General features: G+C 42.6%; 1 protein-coding gene across 1 annotated transcript in view; it reads right to left on the reverse strand.

The window, feature by feature from the left end:
• Positions 1-26,068, reverse strand: part of AOAH (acyloxyacyl hydrolase) — a 70,951-nt gene that overhangs the window by 14,734 nt on the left and 30,149 nt on the right. The window contains 10 exon segments of the mRNA XM_030499193.1: positions 2,108-2,182; positions 3,068-3,104; positions 8,961-9,043; positions 11,254-11,345; positions 18,242-18,336; positions 19,190-19,238; positions 20,270-20,318; positions 20,934-21,004; positions 21,513-21,573; positions 23,660-23,730. Of these exon segments, the coding sequence (XP_030355053.1) occupies positions 2,108-2,182; positions 3,068-3,104; positions 8,961-9,043; positions 11,254-11,345; positions 18,242-18,336; positions 19,190-19,238; positions 20,270-20,318; positions 20,934-21,004; positions 21,513-21,573; positions 23,660-23,730 (683 nt within the window).

The raw sequence follows: 26,068 nt of genomic DNA on the forward strand, positions 1-26,068 counted from the left end.
GATGTAAGGCCTCTGCCATAAGCAAACACATCAGGGTGAGCCAAAATTGATGACATTCATAACTCCACTTTTTGTTGTCATTCTCTGCTGAAGTCACACTTTTATTTCAGTGCATTTCTTCACGTTTCCTTTCTGTGCCAGGCCATGAAATTAAAACCGGCCGAGGAGCAACCCATAGAATCACAGACTGGTTTGGGTTGGAAGGGACCTTAAAGCTCACTCAGTTCCAACCCCTGCCACGGGCAGGGACACCTTCCACTAGAGCATAGCAAGTGGATGTTACTGTTAGGATTCTTGATGCAGTGGATCTGGTATTTTAGGGAGCACTCCATGCCTCCCTACAACACACAGAACCACAGTAACATCCTTGCATGTACAGACAGCTCCTGGATGTCCTAATGCCATGCGTACCTTAGCTGTGCACAGATACAACACAGAGGGACCAGACAGCCTTGTGCAATCAGTGTGAAGCTTTTCCAGCTATCCTCTGCCACAGAGATCCTCTCCAGTCCCTTATAACAGGGTCCAGACACAGCTCTCAACCCTCCTTCTACATGGGATTCATAGGCCTAGCTCACCAGATGCCATAACTGGGAAAGAGAGGCTGGAGATAGGGTGCCTTATACCAAACACAACTAATAGGTGCAGTAATTGTACAGCATTTGTGCCTGCTGATGCTCATTATTTCCTTGTCTGATATTTTCTTGTTCCAGGTCTGCGTGTCCCGCATTGTGTCCCAGATTTACACCTCAGTGGGCTGAGAGATACCATTGCCATCTGTCTTTATTTTTCTAACCCCCCTGTTTGGACACCACAGTGTGGAGACTACTGCGAACGTGTAACACAGGCTGCCAATTCCATTATCTTTCTCCTCTGCAAACATCCACATCACTCATTGCCCGGCTCTTTGCATGGGATGAAATACTGGCATTTTAATAATGTTTTGGCCAAGAGCTGTGTCTCCAGTGTGCTTCAATCACTGCTCTCTTTTGAAGGTAAGATACCATAAAGGCTCTATTAGTGGTGTTTAAAGCTGTCCCTGGAAAGGCTTTTGTTTGTGAGGGGGAAGGAAAGGAGGAAGGAAAGGAGGAAACACCCTTGAGGAAACAGTCAACATTGCTGATGCTCAGCAACTGGTTAAGGGAAAGGGAAAGGGAAAGGGAAAGGGAAAGGGAAAGGGAAAGGGAAGGAGGGCCAAGACCATTCCTATTCCTTGCTGTCCCCAGAAATCCTTTCCAGGGCCAATTAATCACAGCCTGAAGCACTGATGTTGCTAATGGTGCCACCTGTGCAGATCCTATAAGAAGGTTGGAGGAGAGGTTGGAAGACTCTTTCCTACACAACTCATAGGGGATGCCGTGCACCCTCTGCTGAAGCTCTGGGATCACAAGGTACTGCACACTTACTTATTCTTCTTCACATGCTTCCTATGAATGCAGAATGTTCCAACTTCTTTGTTTTTAACCTTCTTGTGCTTGATTTATGCTACTTGTACCATTATTTACATCTTAACTGCAGTACAGGGCTGAACCCCTTCTCAGGGCTCCTTTGGCCTCTTGTGTTTGGAAGGACTCCACTTTTCTAAACTATGCTTCTCATCATTAGGTGTCATGCTTTGGGAAATAACCCACAGTACCTCCTGCTGCTGCTTAGTGTAGCTGTGACTTGCTTTTAGCAGGCTGCAAGGGATGGTTTTTCAAGCTAACCTGAAAAGCACATCAGAAAGGGAAATAGCAAAGGCAGGAGGAAACTCCAGAAGCAGGAAGAGGGCAGCAGGAGGAGAAAGGATTGAAGAAAGGTAAACGTACAGAAAGAGAAGAGCAGAATAAGGGTCAAAGGAGGAGAAAGGGGCAAAAGTGCAGAAGGAGGAGAGCAGAAGAAGGGCCAAAGGAGGAGAAGGGGGCAGAAGAAGTGCAGAGGAAGGAGGAGAAAGGCCACAACCAATATTTCCAGCAGAAACATAGGAACGCGGCACAGAGGAATAGCAAAGAGAAATGCCACCACAGGGAAGTGCAAAGCAATGAGACGTAACTGTCCAAGCAACCAGCACTACTCCAGAGCATTCACATTTATGATACTATAACTGTTAATTTGATTTACACCCTACCCGTTGCAGACATCATTCCCAATCGTAGCATAGATAACTATGGCTGGATTGTCCAACAGCTGGTTTCTGGCCAAGCTAAAAGATAAATAGGCAGCTATGTTAACGGGGAAATATGTTCTGTGTCTGAATCACACACCATGCTTCAATGAGATCATATTTGGAAGTAGCCTGCTTAGATTTGAACAATTTTGGGAGTTTTGCTTTCGGTTTTTTGGTCTTTTGTTTTTTGTTTTTTTTTCCTAATATAGTTTTATACATAAGTAAAGTTTATTAAATACAGATTTTCCTCACTTCTCCCTTCTGCCTCTCATGGACTTCTCTTTTCCACTGTTCTTCTTGCTGGCTTTCTATCTATCTTTGTATTATTCAGAAGGCAAATCAAGTAGTTTCATTTCAGGGCAAAGACATAAATCAAGGTGGGAAGCTTTTAATCAGAGGTGGGAGAAGACTATATTTGGCTGACAATTAGGTTTAGGTGTAGGATTGGGCTAAAGATCAAATCAGGATTTGGTCTGAAGTTCAGTGCTAGGGGACAAGGATTCATAACTATTCTTTCCAGAGAGGAAAACAATAAATCCCTTAGGATGTGACTTATATCAGCATCAAGCAAACTAAATCAAACCCAACCGCCCCACAGACCTCCTAAATTCATCTGAAAAGGAGAGTTTCTGCCTCTCACTATCCAGTAGCTGCTTGATCCTATCCCTATGGAGATAACACAGTGGACTTTCCCATGTCTGTATACATTGGTACAAATCAGAAGTAACACACCTACTTACTCTGTTTAAATCAGAGAGAAACAGCCCATACTTCAGAGCACAGCGGCCAAAGGAAGCTGTGCTTTTTAGGAGGTTTGTGTATAATACATTCCTTACAGTGTTTTGCTTGTTTCTTTTAAAGTAGGACTCCAGCAACAATTCTGTTCCCCCAGTCAGCATTTGAATCCCATTAAATACTCGCCTTTTTATTAAGCGGAGGAGATTTCCTGAAGAACCACCTGATGTCACGTAGTGGGAGTAAGATAAATAGTACAACATTGTTAGACCGACAAACAAAATGAAGTGCAAAACACAATGTCATTGCATATTTCAAAGAATATATCATAGAATCACAGGCTGGTTTGGGTTGGAAAGGACCTTAAAGCTCATCTAGTTCCAAACCCCTGCCACAGTTTCTCACCACCAACATAATTTTTAATGTTAGAAGCATTAAAAATGAAACAACAAGCCATCTCTGTAACTTTTTTGGCTGTAAAGCTATATCCAGAGACCTGCTGCCTCTTACCTGAGTGAGTCCCACTCTTCAGACTGTAGAAAAGCAAATACTTTCAAGCACTGGGTTGTTTGGATCTAGCTTTTAATCCAGACCTGGCAGCGTTTTTCATCTGCTGAGCATGTAGTCTCTCATAAACCAGCCAACCTGACTTGTCAACAGTTGATCTACTTTTGACTTTGCCTATAAATTGCAAAGGGAACTATTCTCACTCTCCTGAGAAAATAAGCATCTCGCAGCTATACCGTGTTCAGATTGATTCAGGTCCTAAACATAGGCACCAAGTGCCATTTTTGACATCCCAGAGTATCCAAGACACCTGTAGCAGGGCTGGCAGATACAATACAGGATGCCTGAGGGATTGTGCACTTCTGCAGAGGCAGCAGGAGGTGAGAAAGGCACTGTAAAGCTTCTTCAATAGCACTAGACACCAACATTTGGGTGTCTGCACTGGTCTCCCCACAAGTGGCAGACTTAGGAAAAATAGGATTAGGCCAGCAGCACCCCTCCTGAGAAGCTCTGCATTTTGATGGCAATTCACCCAAATGGATGCAAACCTTTCCTCCTCTAGGAAAAGAGCTAGCTACACCTAAGCATCTGTGAGCATCTATATTTCTTCATTTCTCTTGAATGAGAAAAGCATTTCCAATTAGGAAAGCTTTCATGCATAAAACCTACTAGCAGGTCTTCAAAGGCTATGCATATACATCCCAAATATCCACAGCACACAAATGCAACTCCATCACCTGCCGTGCCAGAGTGATAGCAAACAAGGAGACATAAAAGGCTTTATGCTTTGTTCAAGATTAGACTAGGACTGTGATTGCAAGGAGTTCGCCTCACATCAACGTACAGAAACACAAACTTCAGAGAAGCAGGCCCTACAGCTTGTACTTCCTTTTATTTTGCAGTCTTTTCACTCCTCTTTTCTCGCTCCTTCTTCTCTTGTATTACACTCCCTTTATTCTTCATTCAGTTCTTCCCTGGTCTCTCTCTTCTCCTCTTTTCTGCACTGTATCTCTGAAGTGTGCTTTGAGCAGCACATCCTGTCCTCCCCACAGTTCTTGGGGAGGAAACTTGGGGACAGAACATCATTAAATCCCTGCTGGATTGGTATAGGGGAAAGATCTGAGACAAACCCCTAAGGTAGCAATAATACACTTTGCATTTTAATAGTGGTACCTTTGTTATTATCACTCACGGTGATGCCAACCGCATACATCAAGAAATCCTTTATGTTTTAAATAATCCAGTTCTTCCGAGCTACAAATGAATATGTCTGTCTGCTGCTTCTCTCCCAAGGGTTGCTGCTCCATTCAAAATTCAGCCCTTCTGTCGAGAAGCTCTTTTGAGCAGAATAAGAGCACCACAAAATCCTTAGAAAATATGGCTTGGAACATAACTACCACCAGCTGATTTTTTAATAGCCCTTCTTTCAGCTACTGTTCAACAACCCTCTGGTAAGCCATTCTGCTGCAAAGCTCCCCAGTCTGGGGCTGCAGTTCCAGCACAAATAAACTATTGGGATCTCTAGAAAATGTATGTACAAAATAAGTGAGAAGCTGTTCTTGGGTATGCATTTACCTCCACAAGCACAGGTAGTTACAAGCAGCTCTGTGGAAACCGTTAGCAGAGTTACAAATCAAGCAAAAACTTGAAGGGGTTTTTTTTATAGAAAACTGTTTTCATAGGTAAAAAGAGCCTTCAAAGATGTTCTTGTGATACAGGATGTGATACGTGATGAAGACATTTGAGAGAGAAAAAGAGATAAGGCAGAGCAGTTACCCTTAACTGTTGAAGGTCCTGGCAGCTATTCCTGTATCTCTCCTGCCCCCTTCTCTGTGGTTTTCCAAACATTTTCAGTAGGTTTTTGAGTCTTGGTTGAGGAGTCAGAGTTGGGTTTGCTTCTGCTTGTAAGAAACCCTAAATCTCATAAACCCTGCTCATACTTGAGCTGCACTTGATCTTCTTTCTCTTACACCTTGTGTGACTAGCAAGCAGCAGCACTAACATGCACTGAAAGAGTCTGGGTCTAGATAGCACCAAACGTGCTGTGTGGATAAGAACGGCTCATTGACTTCTTTTGCTCCCTTATGCTGTGTCGCTGTAAATGCAATTGGAAATGCAACAGTGCAAAGAAAGAAGTGTCTGGTTTCCTCCAAATGAACTCCAGGTGGACTAGAATTCCCAAGGCAGACAAAGAAAAACACTTAAAATTAGTATTTCTACCCTGGTTTTGAAGCCAGTATGGGATATCTGGTGCTTGATGGCAGAGTGAGCCACCGCATGTGTTAACAAGGCCTTATTTTTCTGCTCAAAGGCAAGATTCCCAAAGGGACAGATCAGACTACAAATGGCAAAGGAATATACAATACCTGCGGGTTTGCAATAGCACACATTATCCAAGTATCTCATGCAAAACATGGATGACAACTTCAAGATTGATCTTTAATCACTCCGAAATTCTGAGGACATTCTAGTGATTCTTTGGAATATTTTATCAACTGATTTTACTTTCAGGATGCTTCTGACGTAACAAGGGATCTTCAACAAGTGCTGGAGAACATTTGGAAGAACTTTCCAACTCCACAATTGAGTATTCATGCCCAGCCCTCACAGTCAAAAGCAGAAATAGCCCATGGCCTACAAACCTGTGAGAAGCTGCTGGCAGGAAAGACACCAAAACTGCATTTAAAACAATGAACCAAAAAAAATTATCCTTAGAAAATTGTTCAACAAACCACTTCAATGGAAAACACTGATTAAGGCTGGGAGCTGCTTGTGCAACCACAAGCTGAAAGCAGTAATGATGGTATAGAACAGGTTTGTTATGAATAATTAACCTATATCGGTTGTCCCAGGTGGGCTAGGTCAGGTTGGTGGCCATCTTTTTGATGTACTGATGCTGAGAGTGATCATTTAAATCCTCCCGTTCAGAGAAACCAAATGAGGCAATAAAAGCCAACCTTTACCATGAGGTGTCAAGTGCAATGATTAAGAGAAGATATCCAGGGAAGATACCCTGGGATTTTCCATCACTTGTAATTTTTCCTTATTTTAAATTCCCTTCTCAGTTTTCTCCAGAGCCTTTTGCCCTGAACCAGGCTCACCTCCTTTTATATCCTGCAGGTGTCTGTAGTGTAAGTGGAAAGGGTACCCATGGAGAGAAAAAGGAACGATGCACACAGTAAGAGATGGGGTTTTTTAAGTCTGTGAAGGAATGGCAAAAAAGGAAGATCAGAGAGTACAACTACCCTTGCTGTAAAGAGAACAGAACAAGGTAATGGGTTATCAGGTACTGAGATGAACTGGATATAAATGAGAAGAACCACTGATGGTTGGTCATCCACTGACCACCTAGTTTGACGCATCTGGGGGACTGCAATAATGGGAGCCACCAACTCTAGTGTCCTCTGACTTACTGATGAGTAAGTCAGAAGAGAAAGTCAGAAGTGTCTGACCCATGACACCAAACACATTGTAAAACACATGTGCAAAGACCTGAAGCTGCAGGAGCAACATGCGTGCCACAGAAATCACAGAATCATAGACTCATAGAACACTTTGGGTTGGAAAGGACCCAAAAGGCATTTTTCCAGGTGAAAATGCCCACCTGAGCCTGGAAGTGATCCTTGCATTACACTTCTTGTCTGTGCAACCTCCACTGCCTGGTAGGACCTCTGTCTGTTGGAGGTGTGAGGCTGGGGCAGACGCTTTCTGATCCTAAATCTCATAGGAAATGCCAAGCATTTAACACGTTTCTGAGCAGCACTAGGGGCAGCAGTGCTCCTCACTTGCAGCCAACACGGCTCATGTTTTGGAGAGCAAGACCATTCCATAAAGCTTAATTATCTACCCGAGGAGAATAAATTTTCCCGACCTTCTGCAGCCGGTTTTCTGAAGCATGAAAATTAATTAAATACAATAGAAACACAATGTGCTAATCACAGAATAATCAAGTATCTTTTAAACCTGCTGTTGGGGACATCACCTAATCCAAGACACAAAAGCTACCATCATAAACCTTAATTTCTAAGGGAGATTACTGTCATCCTTCCATACAATCCCTTTTACAAATTTAATCCATATCTGTCTTGAAACAACTCAGGGTCTCTTTTTTGCCCCCACTGCTCCATTTTGAGGGCTATTCCAGGTCTTCACTCCTTGATAGTAACATTTCCTATTAAATTTCCCCTCCAAACAGAGGTAGGATTAATGAAACCCCGTGTTCTTGTACCAGAGCTATTCTTCAGCTTAAACCATTCTTCCCACTCTGGTTTTTATGCCTTGAAAAGATTCAAAACTGTAATCCCTTTTAGTTTTTGCTTTGCCAAGGTGTCTTAACATCCCTTCAGAAGTCTCCATTGTCCTAATCTTCCCCAAATCCCTTCTGTGTATCTATTCTCATCAAAGTCAGTCTTCCCTAGGCAAATTCTGAGGTCTTATCAGTGGCCAATGAGAGGAAGGACTGTCTCCTTGTCTCTAGTGAAAAGCATTGCGTGATGCACCTTGCAACCTCCTTAGTCTCTTTCCAGCTCTATCCTGCACTCCAATGCCTCTCCCCTCCACCTGATGAGCCACTGAGTTCACAGCCAAGAGTCTCACCATTAGCTCTCACATGCGCGTCTTGTACAATTGTATTTGCCTCAGTTGCTGTCATTGCTGTTCCCAAGCTCATCTGAATTATTGCTGTGTAAGGATGTAGCCCACTTCAGGATGGTTAATATTTTGCATCATCCACAGATGCCATCAGGCATGCACTTTGGTCTTTGCTCTAAGGTCACCACTCCAAATGTTATTCATTGTTAGCCTCAGGAGAGATGTGTGAGGGATGCAGCTCCTCTCTCAAACCCACTACTTTTCCCTGTTTAGCTGATTCTCTCCCTGCCTCTTATTTCTTGCATTAATATTCCTCTTTTTCACTTTACACAAGCATTTCCTGTGAGGTACCACACAAGACATTTTCCTTAATTCTAGGTAGATTAGTCTGATGCATATACCCTTGGCAATTTCAGAAGATGTTAAGCCAGCCTCACAACATTTATTCATTACTTAAACCTTAACAATTTAAAGTTTTGCCCCAGTTTTAGTTTATCTGTGTGTCCTTGATTACTCCTTTATAATCTGTTCTAAGAGCCCATTAAGATGCCTGCAACATTAACCACCCTTTGCAAGAGGACTTCTGTTAGCTCCAAAGGATGTCACAGGACATCATGGACACCCTTGGTATGAGACTGATGCTCCATCTCTACTATTGGCATCCCTTTAAATCCCCCCTTACGGTCAAAAACACCTCCATAGGGTTACACTGGGATGCACTGGGTTTTAGCCCAGTGGAATTTCTTACTTGCTGCATGGATAAAAGTGATCAAGCCATACACCTCCCTACTCAGCCAGAAGCAAAGATGTTGAGTTAAATAAGCACTGTTCTCTACTTTTCCATCAGAAAGACATGCCATTAGGAAGGGGTTTCTCTTTGGTTCTGAAAGAAAGACGCTCATTAACACATCATCAAGTATCAGACTTGATACTTGACAGTGGAAGATTTTCTTTTTTTCTTAAAAAAAGTGAAAAAACATACCATTTTTGGAAATATTCTGTAGGTCTCTGTGGTTACAGCGATTTCTGCTGCGTAAACGTAGGTACAGAGAGTCTGTCCAGCCTCTGAAAGAAATCAAGGAAGTACAAGCAAGTATCATAAACTCATATGATACTTATTAAAATACAGCTGATATTAAAAATGAAGCATGTTCTCATCTCTGAACAACTCTGTGCCCCAGTTATGTATATACTTCTATCTCACCATCTCTTTTTTTTGGGGTCATAAATCTTTTAGATCTTGAACAGGGTGGCCTAAAATGGAAGCCGAGATGTGTATGTTCTCCAAAGATGTAAATTGATGGAGAGTTTCTTTGAAAATGTTCTGTCCAGGATGCTTTTATCCTGGTCTTTCAAATGAGGATTTACAAAACCTTTTTGTTATACATCATTTATCAAAACAATTCTGTTGATTGCTCACTAATTGACTTTTCTGTTGGTTGTTATGGAACAGTAAATAAAAGAGAAGAAATATTGGCAGGGCATTCATTTCCCAATGCCATAAGTCTTAGATGGATTGATCTGAAAACAGGTTATGCTTGGCTGTGATTAGTTCTCTCCTTTCCTTCGCACTGTTGAGAAGATGAAAATGCAAATGAAAAGGATAACAGCACAAAAGGAAGCTGACAAGAAGCTGGTTATTTATATCATCTGGGCTGCTGGGTTGTGTTTGAACTTAGACACCAAAGGAATCAGATAAATACCATGGCTTAAGAACAGCAAACTTGGATGAATGCAGAGAAACAGAAGACAACAGTAAGTTCAGAAACCAGCAATAAAAAGTAACTATTACATAGAAATGCATGATAACATCAACCAGTCACCATGTAAGGGGCTACACAAGAAACACCCAAGCTCTTCGGTTTTCAGCACAGCAGGCAGGTGAATGTGGAGAAGCAAACAGACCTTCTCAGTCAGAGGATATTAATTAAAAAGCAGTGTCCCTCTTTATGCATCATGGGCATGGACCACATCGGTTTGTGTGTCTATTTCTGCAGGCTCAGAGTTAATGGGAGCCTCCCACTGCACATTGCCAACCAGTCTCCACCACACTTCGTCATTGTGATGTGGCATTTTGAGCTACTTGTCTTAAACATGCCTCACTGTCCCAAACAGTCCTTCTTTTTCTTCTTCCAAATGTGGAAGAGATTAAGAAAGAGATAAACACTGACCCAAGGCCTATCACTGACAGCTTCAGGGTCAATACTAAGATCTGATCACTAGTGAACTTCACATTCCTTGGAGCCCAGTTAAATACTGTGTATTGAGTAGCTGGACATTGTAGTAGATCTTTAACAGTTGTTTTTGCTGCTGACTCTGAAAGGGGAGGCTGCACAGCTCTTCTCTATGGGCTTGCCAAGTAGTATAGCACCTTAAAGCATACACTGTGTGAATGTAGCTGAGGCTGGGAACTTGGTTTTTGCACAGGGAGAAAAAAAAGCAAGCAGAAAGTACAAGCGGATGGATGGTGCAACAGATATTTTTCCTCGAAAAGAATATACTCTGCCAACTTTTTAATTCTGTTGGTAGAAAGCCTCTTCAGGCTTGACTCATGCTTGTTTTGGCATTTCACTGTATTCGTGACCCATCGTAGACATAGCAAATAAAAATTATCTGAAACTCAAGCCAGACCAGGCACTGTTGATGATTCTATCCTCCAGTTCTGGCAGGAGCCAAGACCCTCTTAATGCTGGCCAGAAAAATGATTAACAAAATTATTAGTGTTTCTTTTTAACTTCACAATTAATACTGCAGGCATCGCAAAGTGTTTTCTTTGCATTTGGACTTTATTTTCACTGCTTTCTGGCAGAGGCTTCTTTTTTCCCATCTATTCCTGCATCCTTCCCATACACATGAGCCAATGCAACACAGCAAATTAGGTCACAGGCACTTCCAAATTCTTCTTTTGCTATTTCCCTCTAAACGTGGGGAAAGAAAAAGTGACAAAGTGGAAGAAAGATTGCCCCAAAAGAGAAAATACGATGAAAGAACCCTGGGGTTATGATTTATTCCACTGTTCCAGCAGCAAAAAGAAATAGGAGGAAGAGGAAATGGGAAGGGCGAGACAAAAAAAAAGGAAAACACTGATTTTTGTTATTTTCTGCAATGTCCCCTTCTCCCTGCCCAAGAATTTTGAAAACAGTGATTTGAGAGCAAGCAAAAGCAGAGCTGATGAACATTTTTATCTTGCCTTTCAAGCACTCTTTCTTTTCCTTTCTGTGCTTTGAGGGACCTTAAGACTTGCTACAACTTGGCTGTCCTGCCTGTTGGCTTACCCGATGGTGGAGTTCAGAAATCCAGTGATCTCTGAGAACTGGGGCCAGTCAAGCTCGTTGGTGAAAGCCATTGGGAGATTAGCAAATGATTTCTGAAAGAGAAATTCTTAAGTCAACACAGTTTCAGCCTCACTGACAAAAAATCATCCCAGCAAACTCAAGCACTTGGCTGCAGCATCGACTGGACAGCAGCAATTGTAACTAGCTTTAGCAGTAATTATTTATCATAGAATGGTTTGGGTTGGAAGGGACCTTAAAGCTCATCTTCGTTCCAACACCTTCCACTAGAGCAGGTTGCTCCAAGCCCCTGTGTCCAACCTGGCCTTGAGCACTGCCAGGGATGGGGCAGCCACAGCTTCTCTGGGCACCCTGTGCCAGCACCTCAGCACCCTCATACAAATATACTTTAAAAGTTGGCTCTTGTAAGACACGCATATCAACAGACAGAGGATGGAAAAGCAGGAGAGCTGTCTGAATCATATCTCCTGGCACTCTTCAGTTTTGAAGAGCCCAAAACTCCTCCTGATGTGGAGCACATACTGCACTGCAGACCACCACAGAGGCAGCTGCTTGCTGCAGCATCCTTCCTATCCAAAGCTAGGTCTCCTTGGGCACAGGAAGAGGTGACACTGCGATGTTCCAAGGTATATGGCAAAGAGATGATTGATAACATAAAACTCGCTCCAAGCTCCTTTGCCTTCTGCATCAGAATGAACTGTGAGCATCCAACCCCCTAAAAACCTCTGCCCCATCCTCACTGCAAATTTCAGGCACTGAAGCAACAGTCAGAAAGGCCTCTGAGTACAGCAGGGACCAGGAAGAAAAACACATGGTCTGCCACAACCTTCCCACACAAACAGATGCAACCTTTACCCTTCTCTGCTTTTGCTGATATTAGTCCCTAATGCTATTTTTATGTGACTGGCTCTGAGAAAGCTTCTATGCAGATGCAAGCCGTGTTGCACATTCAAAACACAGGGCTCTGTTCATTTCCACTTTGATTTCTGAATGTGTCAAAAATCATGAAAGATGAGAGAAATGGCCTTGAGAAACTGTGCCATCTCAGAAGGATGAGAACATGGAGTAAATTTTCAGCTTCTCCTAGTTTGGGGTACACTTGCAAAGACAAAAGCGTAAACCCAGGATGCTCATACTGAGAAACTGCTGATGAAAAAGGTGATAACCCAAAGAAGGTCAAAACACAAAATCAGAGAACTTAACTTACAGGCTAGTTTAATCCATGTAATTTATTAGCTTCATTTTCTTCTGAAGCAATTGTGGGGTTTCCTTAAACCATCACTGCAGGTTGGGCAATTCTTTCTCCAGGAGGGTCAGAGGTTGTTCAGGAGCCAAAGAAGAGCTAAATTTTGTGGTTGCCACCAGGTCTTCATTCCCAAAATCATCATTTAGATGAATGGGAGCTATGCTTGAGTACATGCCTATGGGCTTTGACAGTGAGAGGATGGGGGGGAGATGCAGGGAAAGGGGGGGAGAGGCGAGAAAAGGGGAGTTGTGAGGGGGAAGAAATCCTGAAGCCAAGCTCTGAGCAGCCTAATGCACAGCAGATGCCAGTTTAAAGCATGTAACAGCATATTTGACCTACTTACAGTAGATATGCATTAGTTACCAAGGTGAAAACAGATCTGGCTTAATTATCTTTCTGTTGGTTTCCTCTCCCTCTTGTGTATCTGTACATACGTACATACATATATATATATAAAGTAATTATTTTTTAAAGAGTGGAGGGAAATTCCAAATCTGCCATCAAATGTGATAGTTTTATGTCCAAAAAAAAAGCACTTAATCCAAAGGCACAGCTATGAGTGGAAATGGAGTGGTACACGATTTCTTGGCCCTTCGCAGTATTCGTCTCTCTTAGCTTTAAAGGTGACAGGACTATTGACATAGTCACTTGGTATAGAAATACAGAGATGATCTTTTATAAGTCCCAACATAGAAGACTATAAAAAGAACCCCCAAATAATTAAATATTTTTAAAACAAATTCTTCTATGACCAACTTTCTTGTATTTTCTACTCCAAACCAATATTTCCATTGGACAAGTCCCAGTAATTTTTAACTTTTTCTTCTTTTTTCCTGCAAACTTCGCTTAAATATGAATTAGCCAGAACCTAATTGAGTTGCAAATCGGTTTGGAAAGGAACATTTAAGACCAGAATTATAGTTGCATTTGAAAACTGTATATGTGTTCAGCGTTGACACTGTTCCAGCAAAGCACTTAAAGCCAGACTTCAGAAGATATTTCAGGACCGAAGGGTAAAGATGAGTAGTTAGTGGAAATTTCAGAAGAATGCTAGACCTTGATCTCTGCAGTGATGTAGTTTGGAAAGCGTGGTCTAACAGACTGAATTTTGCTTAGTCTTACATACAAATATGTCCCACTCTAAAGGTGGATCTATACTGACTTATAGCTTTAAACTCCTGTACAGCCTTGTTTAAATACCATTCTCTAGACTATTCTGGCTGAGAAACCATGCTTCAGCCTACATGCCAGATTTTAGCAGAGAATGATTAGAAACTTATTCCAGTCTAGCTTCAAATGCCATATTTTAACCTTAATTGCTCTAGATGGGTCTCATTTTGAAGGAACATCCTCACTTCCTAGATGTGTCCTACCTTGAAATACAGGGCAGCCAAAGCCATGGCTGATGCTAAATGCACACATGCCAAGCTGGGCTTATGTGGAAGAAGGTTCAGGGCTCCTATGGCAGGAGATTTTCAAAATCAGAACACAAAAGGGCATTGGAAGCCTAATGTTCCTATGAGCCTTTAGAAATGCCAGTCCCAGTAATCCTGAAAGTGCAGAAGTATCCTTTAATTTGAAGGGGAATTGGGTGTTTTAGTTTTTATACGGACTTTAATGCTGTTCACATTCTCGTGGTAGCCTTAAGTACCGCAGACAACTTTCTTCTTCTAAGCATACAAATAAGCAAGCCTTAGAGCTCCTGAGGAAAGCACAGCCTATCTTTTGAAAAAGCATTACTCCCTTATTTTCCACAAGATACAGGATCTTATTCATCACAGTATTAGCTGGGAGGGATTCACTGGATTTAGAGGAAAGCTAGGGGATGGTTTTAATAAGATTTTCACAGATCAAACTCCTGACTTTTATAGTGGGGCAAAAAACCCAAAAGATTACACTATTTTGCAACACTTGAGATAAGAGTTTTGGACATCCTGAACCCACATTTAAAGAAAAGCTGCATTCTTTCAATAGGAAACATATAGTATGAACCAGTTACCTTAATGAAACCTGAGAACACCTAGAGTTTGCAGGCAAATAGATATCTACTGGAATACAGATAGACATGGGCATTATTTTTCTCTTTATTCAGCATGAAATAGAGATCCAAGAGTTTTGAAACGCATCTTTCTAGAAAGGGTATCATTTCCAGCACATTTATAAATACAGTGCTTTTATCTCAAGATAAAATTGTCTCTAAAATGAGATTTAAAAGCAAACTTCTATCCCAGACAAAATGCTGCGTTTAGTAGCTATTTGGAAGTCAATTGTAAGCAGATGGACAGAGCAGCAGGAGCACAATATCCATCGCTAGACACACCGGTGTTTTCGACATTAGCATTCCAAAAAATACCATCCACCTCAAACAAACACCCCAACCAGTGTTTCTTTTGCTTTTCTAAACCTCATAAAGTGCATGTCTGCTGCATTAGCTTCATTATTAATGTCTGAGTTTTCAGGTCAAAGGAACGAACATTCAGCTCAGTTCTTGCTGAACCTTGTAAAAGAAGAAAAGCCTGGCAAACCCAAAACCTAGTGATCAGCAGAGAGCCAAAATAAAGTGGACTTACTCCATTCTTAGAGTTGTATCATTGTTTTCTTGTAATTGTGCTCTGGGTGTTTGGGGATTTACTGGAGTGATGGCAAGTTAAGGATGGAGCCACGTGTTCTGCAGGAACATGCAAGTTCCTCCCCTTCCAAAACAGCCTACATGATGAATGCAGGAACATGATTCAGGTCTCTGCATTTGGTCACTTAGGTGGAAGAGAACAGGAAGTCTAGGAAGGCTCTAGGGGACTTGATATGGGACAAGTGAGTGGTGCAACTCAATGCATTCCTTGATATAGGACGTATGACAAAAGCATATCCACTCACACCGGATTACACAGGGGTTTATGACTCTGTGAGAGGCCAATGCTAAGAGAGCAGCAAGTTCCCAATTAGACTGGGAAACCCGACATGTATAAGGATAAATGCAAGTAATTTATATATGAAGTATATAAATGATATAAAATAGATATGTAAAAGATAGACAAAAATAAAAGTAATGAAATAATACACTCACTAAATCTGAACTAACAAACAGGCACCCAACTTTTTTCTTATACACATGATAAAAGCCCTAAGGGCAGGGGGAGAAGACCTATTTGGAATTCCATGTAGAGGGCTGAGATTCAATTGAAATGGAAATTAAAGCTTTGAACTGACACTAGGTATTGACTGTAGAGAAAACCATTTGATAAACTAATTTTTCTATGTGTCTTATCAAAGAAATGTTGGCGGATTCAAAGCGAAGTGTCTTTGAGTTTGACAGCATGGGGGAAACAGCAAATACACAGGGTTAATGCCTTTTCCTCCCCTTTCAGAGCCCTGACTTCAAATTCTTGCTGTGGTCCCAGATTAAGGATGTTTTCTGCAAGATTAGGACATTGAGTCTTCGCACTCTGGGCACAAAACCATCTCTGGATGTGCTTAGAAATTTTCCTCAAGGAAGGCCTTGTACTGAAAAAATATGGAGGCCAGTTAATTTGTTCATTAAACCTACAGATGAAGGATATTTGCCAGTGGTATTTAATACTGCACATCAAGAGACAACAGTATTGTGCCTTCACAAGCCCCAGGCAGCTGAATTGCTGCTATTGCCATTCTATGCACAGAAAGCAAGACACAGCGAACAAGCAAGAGGAAGAGGCAGTGTCAAAGTCTGAATTAGGTCAGAATTTTTTTTGCTAGCACTTTTGTGCTCAGGCAATAACTTTCTTAATTAAGGTGAGCTGCAAATTAAGTAATTTCTTACTGTTGCTAGACTTTAAACACAGCTAATGAGGGTTTTATACGACTGAACTCTCTGTAACTCTGCATTAATATTTAACTGTTGTACTTTTGCCAGGTTGGTAGAAAAGATTGCAAATAGTCCTAGAAAAGAACCAGAGAGGGAACACATCTCTCTCTGCCCTCCTTGCTCCACTGCAGGGCACTAGCTCTAATGTGGAGTCACCCTTTCTGCAAAGAAGAACAGCCCACTTCCTTTCCAACCAGTCCTTGATCTTCTCCACATGCTGGCCAGACTGGATTGAACACTGAAAGCACATATTTGTTGGGTCTTATACAGGGAGCACCAGTTTCCTTTCTCTTACAGTTGCTCTACATCCACCAGACAGAAATGAGGTGGCATCAAAACTCACTTTGTAATCTGCACTCCAGCTCCTGACCTTGAAGCTTCTGCCTCTGCATGCCATTACCAGTCCTCAACCCATGCAGCTAGTGAGTGGACCAGCAAGCTTCAAGCAAGAGAAATGCTATTTAAACCTTCATTACAGGCATAATAAAATGGTGACATAGTCTAAGACTATTCTTGCCTCCATGGCTCTGCTACCAGTGTTACTGCCAGAATCATCATCACCATCAGCCTTATTACCATCTTTATTAGACAAGATAATCTCAATTATCATTAGTGCTAATTTATTATGCTTATCATCGGCTCTGCCATCAGTGTCAGTCGTCTAATTGTTGCTCATAAACGTTTAACAAAGGAAAACAACTTCTAATCTGCAACATTTACATCAGCTCAGCTCTGGGAGCAAAAGTGGGAAAATGCATGAAAGTCTCAGATCTCCTTCAGCTCTGTAACTACTGACACTTTGGGATAAGTATTCTTCTCCAGAAAATGTCCATATCCTCCTTCTACAGAGGCCAGTGGAAAAGTAGGATGTTTTCACCAGGGATGGTGGGCAATGACGATCTATCTGCTCACCCCTATGCAACAGAGAGAAGGACAACACACAATCCCTGGCTAGGGATTGGCACTAGTTAGGAGTAGGATAGGAAACAACAGCGCAGGACAGGAGCATACCTGCACGTTTATCCCCACTCCCAGCTGCAGTTTGCTGGAATTATCTTTTCCCCTCAATTGTGTCATTCCACACCAGTGAACTGCAACAGCTGAGGCTCAGCCTAATTCACAGTCAGGTGCATTTTGTGGCTTGAAAATATGAAGTGCTGGGATACTGCCCAAAGATAGACATCAGTGTGGCAGTGATATTTCACGGTCACTACAGTAACTCTTTCCTATAGGACAAGTCCATTATAAACCCTTGGATGACCCTCAAACACCTGCAGATGTATTTGTTCGATGAGCCTCAGAACACTGGAGTTACCAGATCTATTTCATGTATACTACAGATGAGGGAAAACAATCCAGGACATGTCCTTTCGAAGCCAGATGCCTAAAACAGAAGATCCCAGACTGTCAGCAGGGTCACTTCTACAACCCTTGCACAGCAAGGAGCCGTACCAACAAGCCTGCTAACCGCAGGACTGATCCCACAGGCAGCACCAGTCTCCTTGAACCCTGTGTGGAAAGCCAGATGTCCTGGTTTGTGTCCCTGGCACAGCACGAGGCCACTGAAGCTAAACTCTTCCCTGACCCAATTGCACAGATGTCAGAGAAGAGGCAGCAGCACAGGGCTATGCTTTTTGATTTTCACAAAAGCAGCCGTGGGAGGGGAATGATAAACACGAGACCGTAACTATAAAACCCAGTGCAGTAACTATAAATGTATAAATTATTAATTATATATTACAATTATAAGATAATTTACATTTGTAAAACTACAAATAAAGATTTTTGCACTTGTTTCCCTTTGGCAACCTGCGGCACAGGGGAGAAAGCAAACGGCCACCAGCGGCATGGTGGCTTATGGCAACCCGAATGTGATTCCTCACCACTGACATCTGCGAGACGGTCATCCACTCGGGAGGGATGTGGAAGTGAGCACCAGCCGAGTCTCCCAACAGCACGACCCCTTGTGAATCTGCACCTAGAGAATGCATTCTGTTACTCATATGAGCAGAAAGAGCAAACCAGAACAGAGCATGGAGAGCAATGCTTGAAGAGTAACTGCAGCACTGGCTGATGGGGTCACGAGGTGACTGGCCACATCACTCTCCATGGGGCTGAAATGTTCAGACCCTGCAATGGGATTTCTGCTGTGCAGCAAAAACTGGTTAACAGACATGTGCCAACAACCGCAGAGACACAATTGGGCATGAAAACCAGGGAGAGGTCTTGCTAATCACTAAAAATCCTGGTTGTAATTCAAGGATGGATGTGTTACTTCGTCAGAGGCTCTGCTGTGCAGCCAACGTTTGGTTTTGCTACCCACAGAATATGCTTTATAAAGGGTTTACTTCAACATTTAGGAAAATCAGATTACTCAGGAAATTTCTCAAAGCTCTTTATAAGAGGGTTGGGTGGTAGATGTGCTACTCATACGAGTATTTTCTGCTAGAACAATCTGGCTGGTTTATAATTAACGTTACTTAGCAGTTGTAGATTGCCTTTCATCTAAAAATGTTGAAAAGTCTTGCTAGGCAATGGTTCAGATCTATCTATCAGCATCCCCCAGGATGCTGATTTAAATGTAAGACAAGGTGAGCGTAACTCAGCTGGCTTCCAACACAGAACTACCAACAGTCTTTGATATTCATGCTTCATCTTTGCTCATCCTCAAGATAAAAAAGAAATTAAATCTTATGCCATTTTGCCTTTCCCATGAAGTTATAAAGCCCAAAGTCTTTCCCCTACATTGGCAATGACCGTGAAAACATAAATGTATTTATGAAATTAATACAAAAGACATGTTGTTTTTCATACTGACTGTAAAGATTTACCTTTGCAGAATTTCTTCTCATAGGGAATTCCATCTTTTGGATCCACGCCCTGTTGGAGAAGAAAAGGGGCAGATGATGATAGTACCTATTTAGTACCTGAAAAATGCAGTGCAAAACAGAGGCTAATTCTGTTCTTGAGTGTTTGCCTTGACAGGCTCAAGAGGTGGGCTGGTGCGAACCACATGAACTTCAGCAAGGCCAAGTGCAAGGTCCTGCACCGGGGTCGGGGCAATCCCAAGCACAAATATGAGCTGGATGGAAAATGGATTGAGAGGAGCCCCTGCTCTCATGAGACCCCAGCTAGAATACTGCACCCAATGTAAGGATAACATGGATCTGTTGGAGTGAGTCCAGAGGAGGCCACGGAGCTGCTGCGAGGGCTGGAACAGCTCTGCTCTGGAGCCAGGCTGAGAGAGCTGGGCTGGGGCAGCCTGGAGAAGAGAAGGCTCCTGAAGGGGAGACCTTAGAGCAGCTCCAGTGCCTAAAGGGGCTCCAGGAAACCTGGAGAGGGGCTTTGGGCAAGGGCCTGTAGGGACAGGACAAGGGGAATGGCTTTAACCTGCCAGAGGGGAGACTGAGATGAGCTCTGAGGCAGAAGCTCTTCCCTGTGAGGGTGCTGAGGCGCTGGCACAGGGTGCCCAGAGAAGCTGTGGCTGCCCCATCCCTGGCAGTGTTCAAGGCCAGGTTGGACACAGGGGCTTGGAGCAACCTGCTCTAGTGGAAGGTGTCCCTGCCCATGGCAGGGGGTTGGGACTGGTTGAGCTTTAAGGTCCCTTCCAACCCAAACCCGTTTGTGATATGTTTCTATGATTTAAATTAATTATAATAGCTATAATTTAAACAATCATAAGCATCAATAAATAAACTTCACTCCTAACTGCTTTCCCTCTGTTTCCTTAGTTCTTAATAAATACAGTTTTATTACTTGGAATGTCAAAGACAGTAAATAAATAGGAGTAATCCGAATCAGTTCATAAACCAGAATAAATACAAATAAATATTTGCAGACTAATTCAAAAGGAGGATAAAAGAGAAGCAGCAATCAGGAAGGAAGTATAAGATGCAACATCATTTACTTACCCATATACCATTGCAGTTAGAGTCCCTTTCCTCATCCCAGTTATCAGGACTAAAACAGAATTAGAAAAGGATATATAGCATTACAGAAAACAAAGCAAAAGGGGCTCTTGAGGAAATCAGATGCTTCATGCCATTTGTCACTAAGAATATACAATAACTAGAAATTCCTTTCTGCACAGAAGGGTCTTTTATTTCCCCACGTTGAATCCAGGACAGGCAATTTTTCCTAGCAAAATGCAATATTGATTTAAAGTTCATACTGGAAGTTGCTGAATGAAACCTACCCTTTGAGTTTGCGTATTCACTTAGGTGAAGCGAATGGGATGATTTTTGCAGGAGACTGATCCTTTTTCCTTGCCTTTAAGTGTTCACTGAAATCCACCAGGCCCCTCACTCAGTGCAGGGTAATGAGGATTTGCTCTCCCCACCTTTGGTCTGTCTGAACGATTTTGGTTTCAGATGCTTCAGAGAAAGGAAAGAAACCTGTGCACCACCCTTGCTAATGCGCCCCATCCCTGGTCTCCATCACCTCCTCCGGTCTCCATCACTGTGCAATCAAGCCACAAGTGGCGATGTGCTCTCTTAGAGCATGGCCAACCCCAAATATAGAGCTCATTCTTCAAGAAGTCACAATTATTATGAAGCCTTTAATTACAAGCTTTACCGTCTGCCAGGGTACACAGTGTGGTTTCTGTCGTCGCAGTCTCTGCCTCGCCAGTGGTAGCCCCTCAGTGTCTAAAAGCCAGGAGAAGCACAAAGATAGGATGGTCTCATTGTTACTCTTGCACTTTTAATTTAAAATATCTAAAATGAGAATCTAACTCCAGGTGCAGGAATAAAATTCAGTAAATGGGTTGTATTCCAGAGTCCCTGTGCTAAGCTTTAATAAATGGCATCTTGCGCACTTGGGTGCAGAAAGAAGACAAGCTGGCAATTTAATTTGGGGTGTTTTTTAATACGACTTCACTCTTCTTAATTCAGTAAACAGAGCATTCAGCAGCAGAGCAATTTGCTTCTGCAGGGGCACAGCTTTATGTGTGCATCTCCCCAGGTGGCATCAACGAATGATTGGGTTTTTCATCCAGAAAAAAACCCCACCTTTTATGACCAAAACCCCCTCCATTCACTTTATTCCTATACCTGTTTTCACATGCATGAATGAGGCTTTGCAGAAAATAGGAAGAATCCCATAGACATTCTTATTGTTAAGGTATTGCTGTAACAAGGGAAATGCTTTGCTTACCGGGAAAGTACTAAATTTATCTCCATCCAAATCTTCAAAAGGCAGTTTATTTCTCAAAACACTGTAAAAAACCCACAAAAACAGCAAACACAGAGTTAACATATGGAAGGGAAATTAAAAACCGTGGTAAAGCATACAGAATAGATAATAGCTGGCATGCCATTCATGGCTCCTTGTTCAGTTTTAGCTCTGTGTTTGTACTTCAGCAAATGGATTTTGTCTGAAGGAGCAAATTCTGATTTCTTTCAGTATGTGCTGACTGAGCTCTGGAGGTGAGGCTGCTGGACTCCTGCAATGTGAAACCTTCAGGCTCTAAAACAACCAGGACATCAAACCTGTGGTAAAAGTAACTATAATATTATTTGGAAATAAAGAGTTTACTCGGCCTGGCAGCGCTTGCAAATCTGCCAGGTATGAAATACCAATGGAGGTCCTTCTACTTGGGAAAGAGCTGCGGAATGGGGCCTCCTGCTGATGGAGATTAAGCTCCTTCTTCCCTTAAAAACAAACGGCAAATACCCTTTCTCATATTCACCCCTGAAGTCCTCACACCGTCTCTCTCCTGCTGTGTTCAGACTAGAAGACTGCATCCCAGGCTGCACCTACACACACACACAAAGGCTTATTTTGTAGGATAAAAGTGGATTTGATAGGACCATACACACTGAATTCACAGGTGGCCTTATGTTTTAACTGAGGATAAGGGTCTCATCTTACCATTTCTGTATCTAGTCCTACAAACTTCTGGTGATGCTTAAACATGCTTGAGAAAAGCATCTTACCTTGACTTAAGCAATGGAGAGCTGAGCCCTCATGGTCTCACACAGTGCTTAATCACATTAATTAATGTAAAAAATGTAATTAATGAAAATTACTTCCCCCCAACCATGACTTTTGTTCCCAGCAAGCCTATAGGTTTTAGCAGTACCTGAGGCAGGTGTCAAAATGATGCTGTCAGCTCTGTTCCCCCTCCTATTTAGCTTGGACACTTGCTAGATTTCACATGGTGTGGTACCTCTCTGGCTACAGGACATAGCTTAGCTCACCTACATTGAGCAGCCTTTCATATGTGGCTTAGCAGGCAGCACTCTTTGCTGTGCTAGTCACCCTTTCCTTGGAAAATACTCTTCCAGAGTTTTTCCAACATCTTGCACCCGTAAGAGAGGTTAAACCTGGCTCAGAGAGCAAATAGGTGCAACGAGAGTGGATTCCTTAGCCTGCACAAGCATCAGAATAAGAAAAAGTACAGAGGAGATGGGTGACATGCGCTCCTGGTAGGGCTTGTAACCCTTATTCTGTCTATAATCAATAATTTCCATGTGCTGCCTTGGGCTACTTCTTCTCTGCAGTAAGGTTCAGTTGCAAGGAACTGGCACAGATCCAGAGCAGCTAAAAAAGTCCAACTGTAAAACATGCTTTTTGAAGCTACAGAAAGAAGAAATCAAAACACAAAGAGTGAGAGATCAGAAGAGGTGAACGCGTTTGATCCAACGTATGATACACAATTTGATTTCCACTTCCACGGTCTGAACTCACAGGGCTCAAACTCAGATTATTCATCCTGACTTAACATTTTAGACACTTACAAGATGCTCCATGTTAATTGATCCATTCCGAATAAAATCCTGATATTTTCAGTTTCAATCAGATGAGCAGAAATAAGTGAGCAAGTTAAGTCTTGGCAGTCAAATCAGTCAAAATATACTGTTGATAAAACCGATTTATTCTTAGATTCACTTGTCTCCTCCTCCAAGTCACTGGAGTACAAAGAGTACATTGGCAAATATGCTTTAGGAGTAACAGCCCAGCTGATGTCCTCAACCTTTCCCAGATGGGGTCTGCTATCCACTCCACTTTCTTAAATACCTTGAGATTCTCCTAACACTGTGCAACTGCTGCTTAATTCCTGTTCCCCACAGAGTTATATAGGCTCTGGTGGCCTTCCTGCACTGAGTCATGGGCTCCCTCTGAGGAATCTTACTTACCTGAACTCTGCACAACCTCATAGATGCTATCTGGACAGTGGTTTTATGAAGGAACCCAACAGAAGTAAAGTATAGCAAGCTTTGTTAACTGAGGATGATTCCTGAAACAAGCAAATGTACCACACTCTGTTTCTGGTTAAGGAGTGAAAACTTTATACATACTATTTAATCTTCTCACACAGGTTAGCCAGAAGAGGAAATGCACACACACTTGAGAACCCCATGAAGCTTTTCTGGAGGGGAAGAAAATAAAAGAAGATGGATGCATTAGTTCATAGAGGTGGCATGGCTTGGGATACTCAGTGTCAGTAAAGTCTAAAGCTAAATCATGTATTTTCTGCCTAGAAACACCTGAAAACTCCAATGACGCATAAACGATGCTACACATCACCCTTAGAATTTAGACCTGATGCAGCAGTCAACTTAAGGATTTCAACTGAACATATCACAAAACAGCTCCTCTTGTTTTCAAAAAGCTGTAAAATTAAAAAGAAGCTCCTGTGAAACTGCCTCTCATGTACCCAAGTTATTTTTTCATTCTTTGTAAAAACAGCTGTTCTTGCGTTCGATAAATATCATGCTGTCTGACACTTTGTGTGAAACCAGTGAAAGCAACACGCTGTGGGCCATGAATCTGGTTCCTGCACATTCAGGTTGGGTGGATAAACTGAAGGTCAGGAAAAGCCCCAAAGAGAGGAGAAATGGAGGTATCCAGCACGTGCACAGGATGCCCCTGATTTTGTTAATGAGATCTTTTACCTGGAAGTCTCATAACTAGATTTTATCTTGTCCCAGATCGGCAAGCTGTAAAACACAGGTGCTGCATGATGAACTTTTTCAACATTAGTAGACCATAGCCAGTTGAGTTTCCAGGCAGTCAGGAGGCTTCAGAAGCTAAAAGAGACCTTCCTAATGAATGTTCAAGTAACAGAAACGTTGCACTGCGTCGGCAATCAGTCCTACAAACTTGCTGCTCTAATCTAAGTTCAGATGGTCTTTAAACACCGAGGGCATTCAAGTGGTCTATAAACACAGAGGGCTGGTTGGTGCAGTCTAATTAACTGTATTCGCTAAGGCTGCATTCAGCATGTAAATGTGGAGCAGATGAGCAGATGGGCATACTCATAACTTTATGCAAAGAAGGGTAATTATTTATGTGTCCATAGAGTTTAAGAGCTCTGTCCTTGGGCCAACTTCCTTGTGTTACACGCTTTATATACACAGAGGCAAAAATAAGATGGTCCTTGCCCTGAAGAGATTACAACCTGACTCTAACATAAAATAAGATAAAGGTTGGATACAGCTCAGGAGAGGACAATAAAAGGCTATTACTCACCATGAGGGGCAGTAATCCCAGCACATAAAACTCTGATCGACAAAGGAGAACTCTGAGTCAGCACTGCAGGGCAGTGAGGCAGTGGTGCCACGATGCATAGAGCATTGCCCTGCAGCTCCAGGGAAGGCAGGAAGGTGTTTGCTTGGACAGGTAAGAAAGGGTGATGGAGATGAGGGTCTCATGCTGCCAAGAGCAGGTCAGCCACAGCAGTATGTCATGGCCAGCATCTCAATGGGGAGAGGGCAGCTGGGGTAGCAAAGAGCCCCTAGTACAAAGATGGTAGCCAACATTTGCACTGGTGGCTGAAGTGACCAAGCAGCAAGGTGAAGATGAAAAAGAGTGGAACCTTGTGAGGGACACGTGCAGTGGAGATGGAGCTGTAACCGTGCACTTTCTGAAGGGTGCAATAGGGAAATCAAAGGAGGGGAAAAAGGAGGGATGTTAAGGAGACAAGAAACAAGAAACCTACTGTGGCTCCAGCCACCCAGCACTCTTCCCCATCCCAAGGCACCTCTGTGTTTAAGCTCCCTCCCAGCCTGGCTGTATCAGGGCTACGTCCTGAAGCATGGCAAGGACACAGACCTCCTCTTTGTTCTTGTGTGTGCATATGCGTGTATGGCCAGCTAGGCAGAGGTGAGAGGTGCAAAAGCAGGATGCCGATTTTTACTCAAAATGCTTTGCAAACTTATGTACGCCTGCCTGGAAAGAGGAAACAAACCACTTCTCCCACCTCCTCCAGGTAGGACTAATCTTGCCTATAAAAGCACAAGAGGCTCTTAAAGCTTTCCATCAGGCTAAGATTTGCAATGTCTTTATGTGAGCTCTCAGCTTTTCACTTCAGGCTAAGTAACAGCATGCAAAGATTTTGAAGTTAAGGCACCTGAAGCCGAAACTGCACCAGAAAAGCAAACTACAGGGCTTGCAAGAAATAAACACATAAATAAAACCACTTTTCATTCTGCTCACTGGCTGCATTTAAAGTCTACCCTTTGCTGTAAGTAGAATAAAATCTTTCCTGCCTTTTTCTCAGCTATGCATTTGAAAACGGTGGCTGAATCTCCGTTAGTTTCAAAGGAAAAGGCTATCCTGCAGCCCAGAGACTGACTGACTTTCGTGGGAATAGTTGGCATGACGGTGACCTGGAAGTGGTGCAGGCACCACAGAGTCCTTCCCGGCAGAGCCAGGCTATGGTTGCAGTACATGATTTTGGGAGGAGATGGTTAAACCCCTGTATA

This window comes from Strigops habroptila, chromosome 1 (assembly GCF_004027225.2).
Source record: "Strigops habroptila isolate Jane chromosome 1, bStrHab1.2.pri, whole genome shotgun sequence".
Lineage (NCBI taxonomy): Eukaryota > Metazoa > Chordata > Aves > Psittaciformes > Psittacidae > Strigops > Strigops habroptila.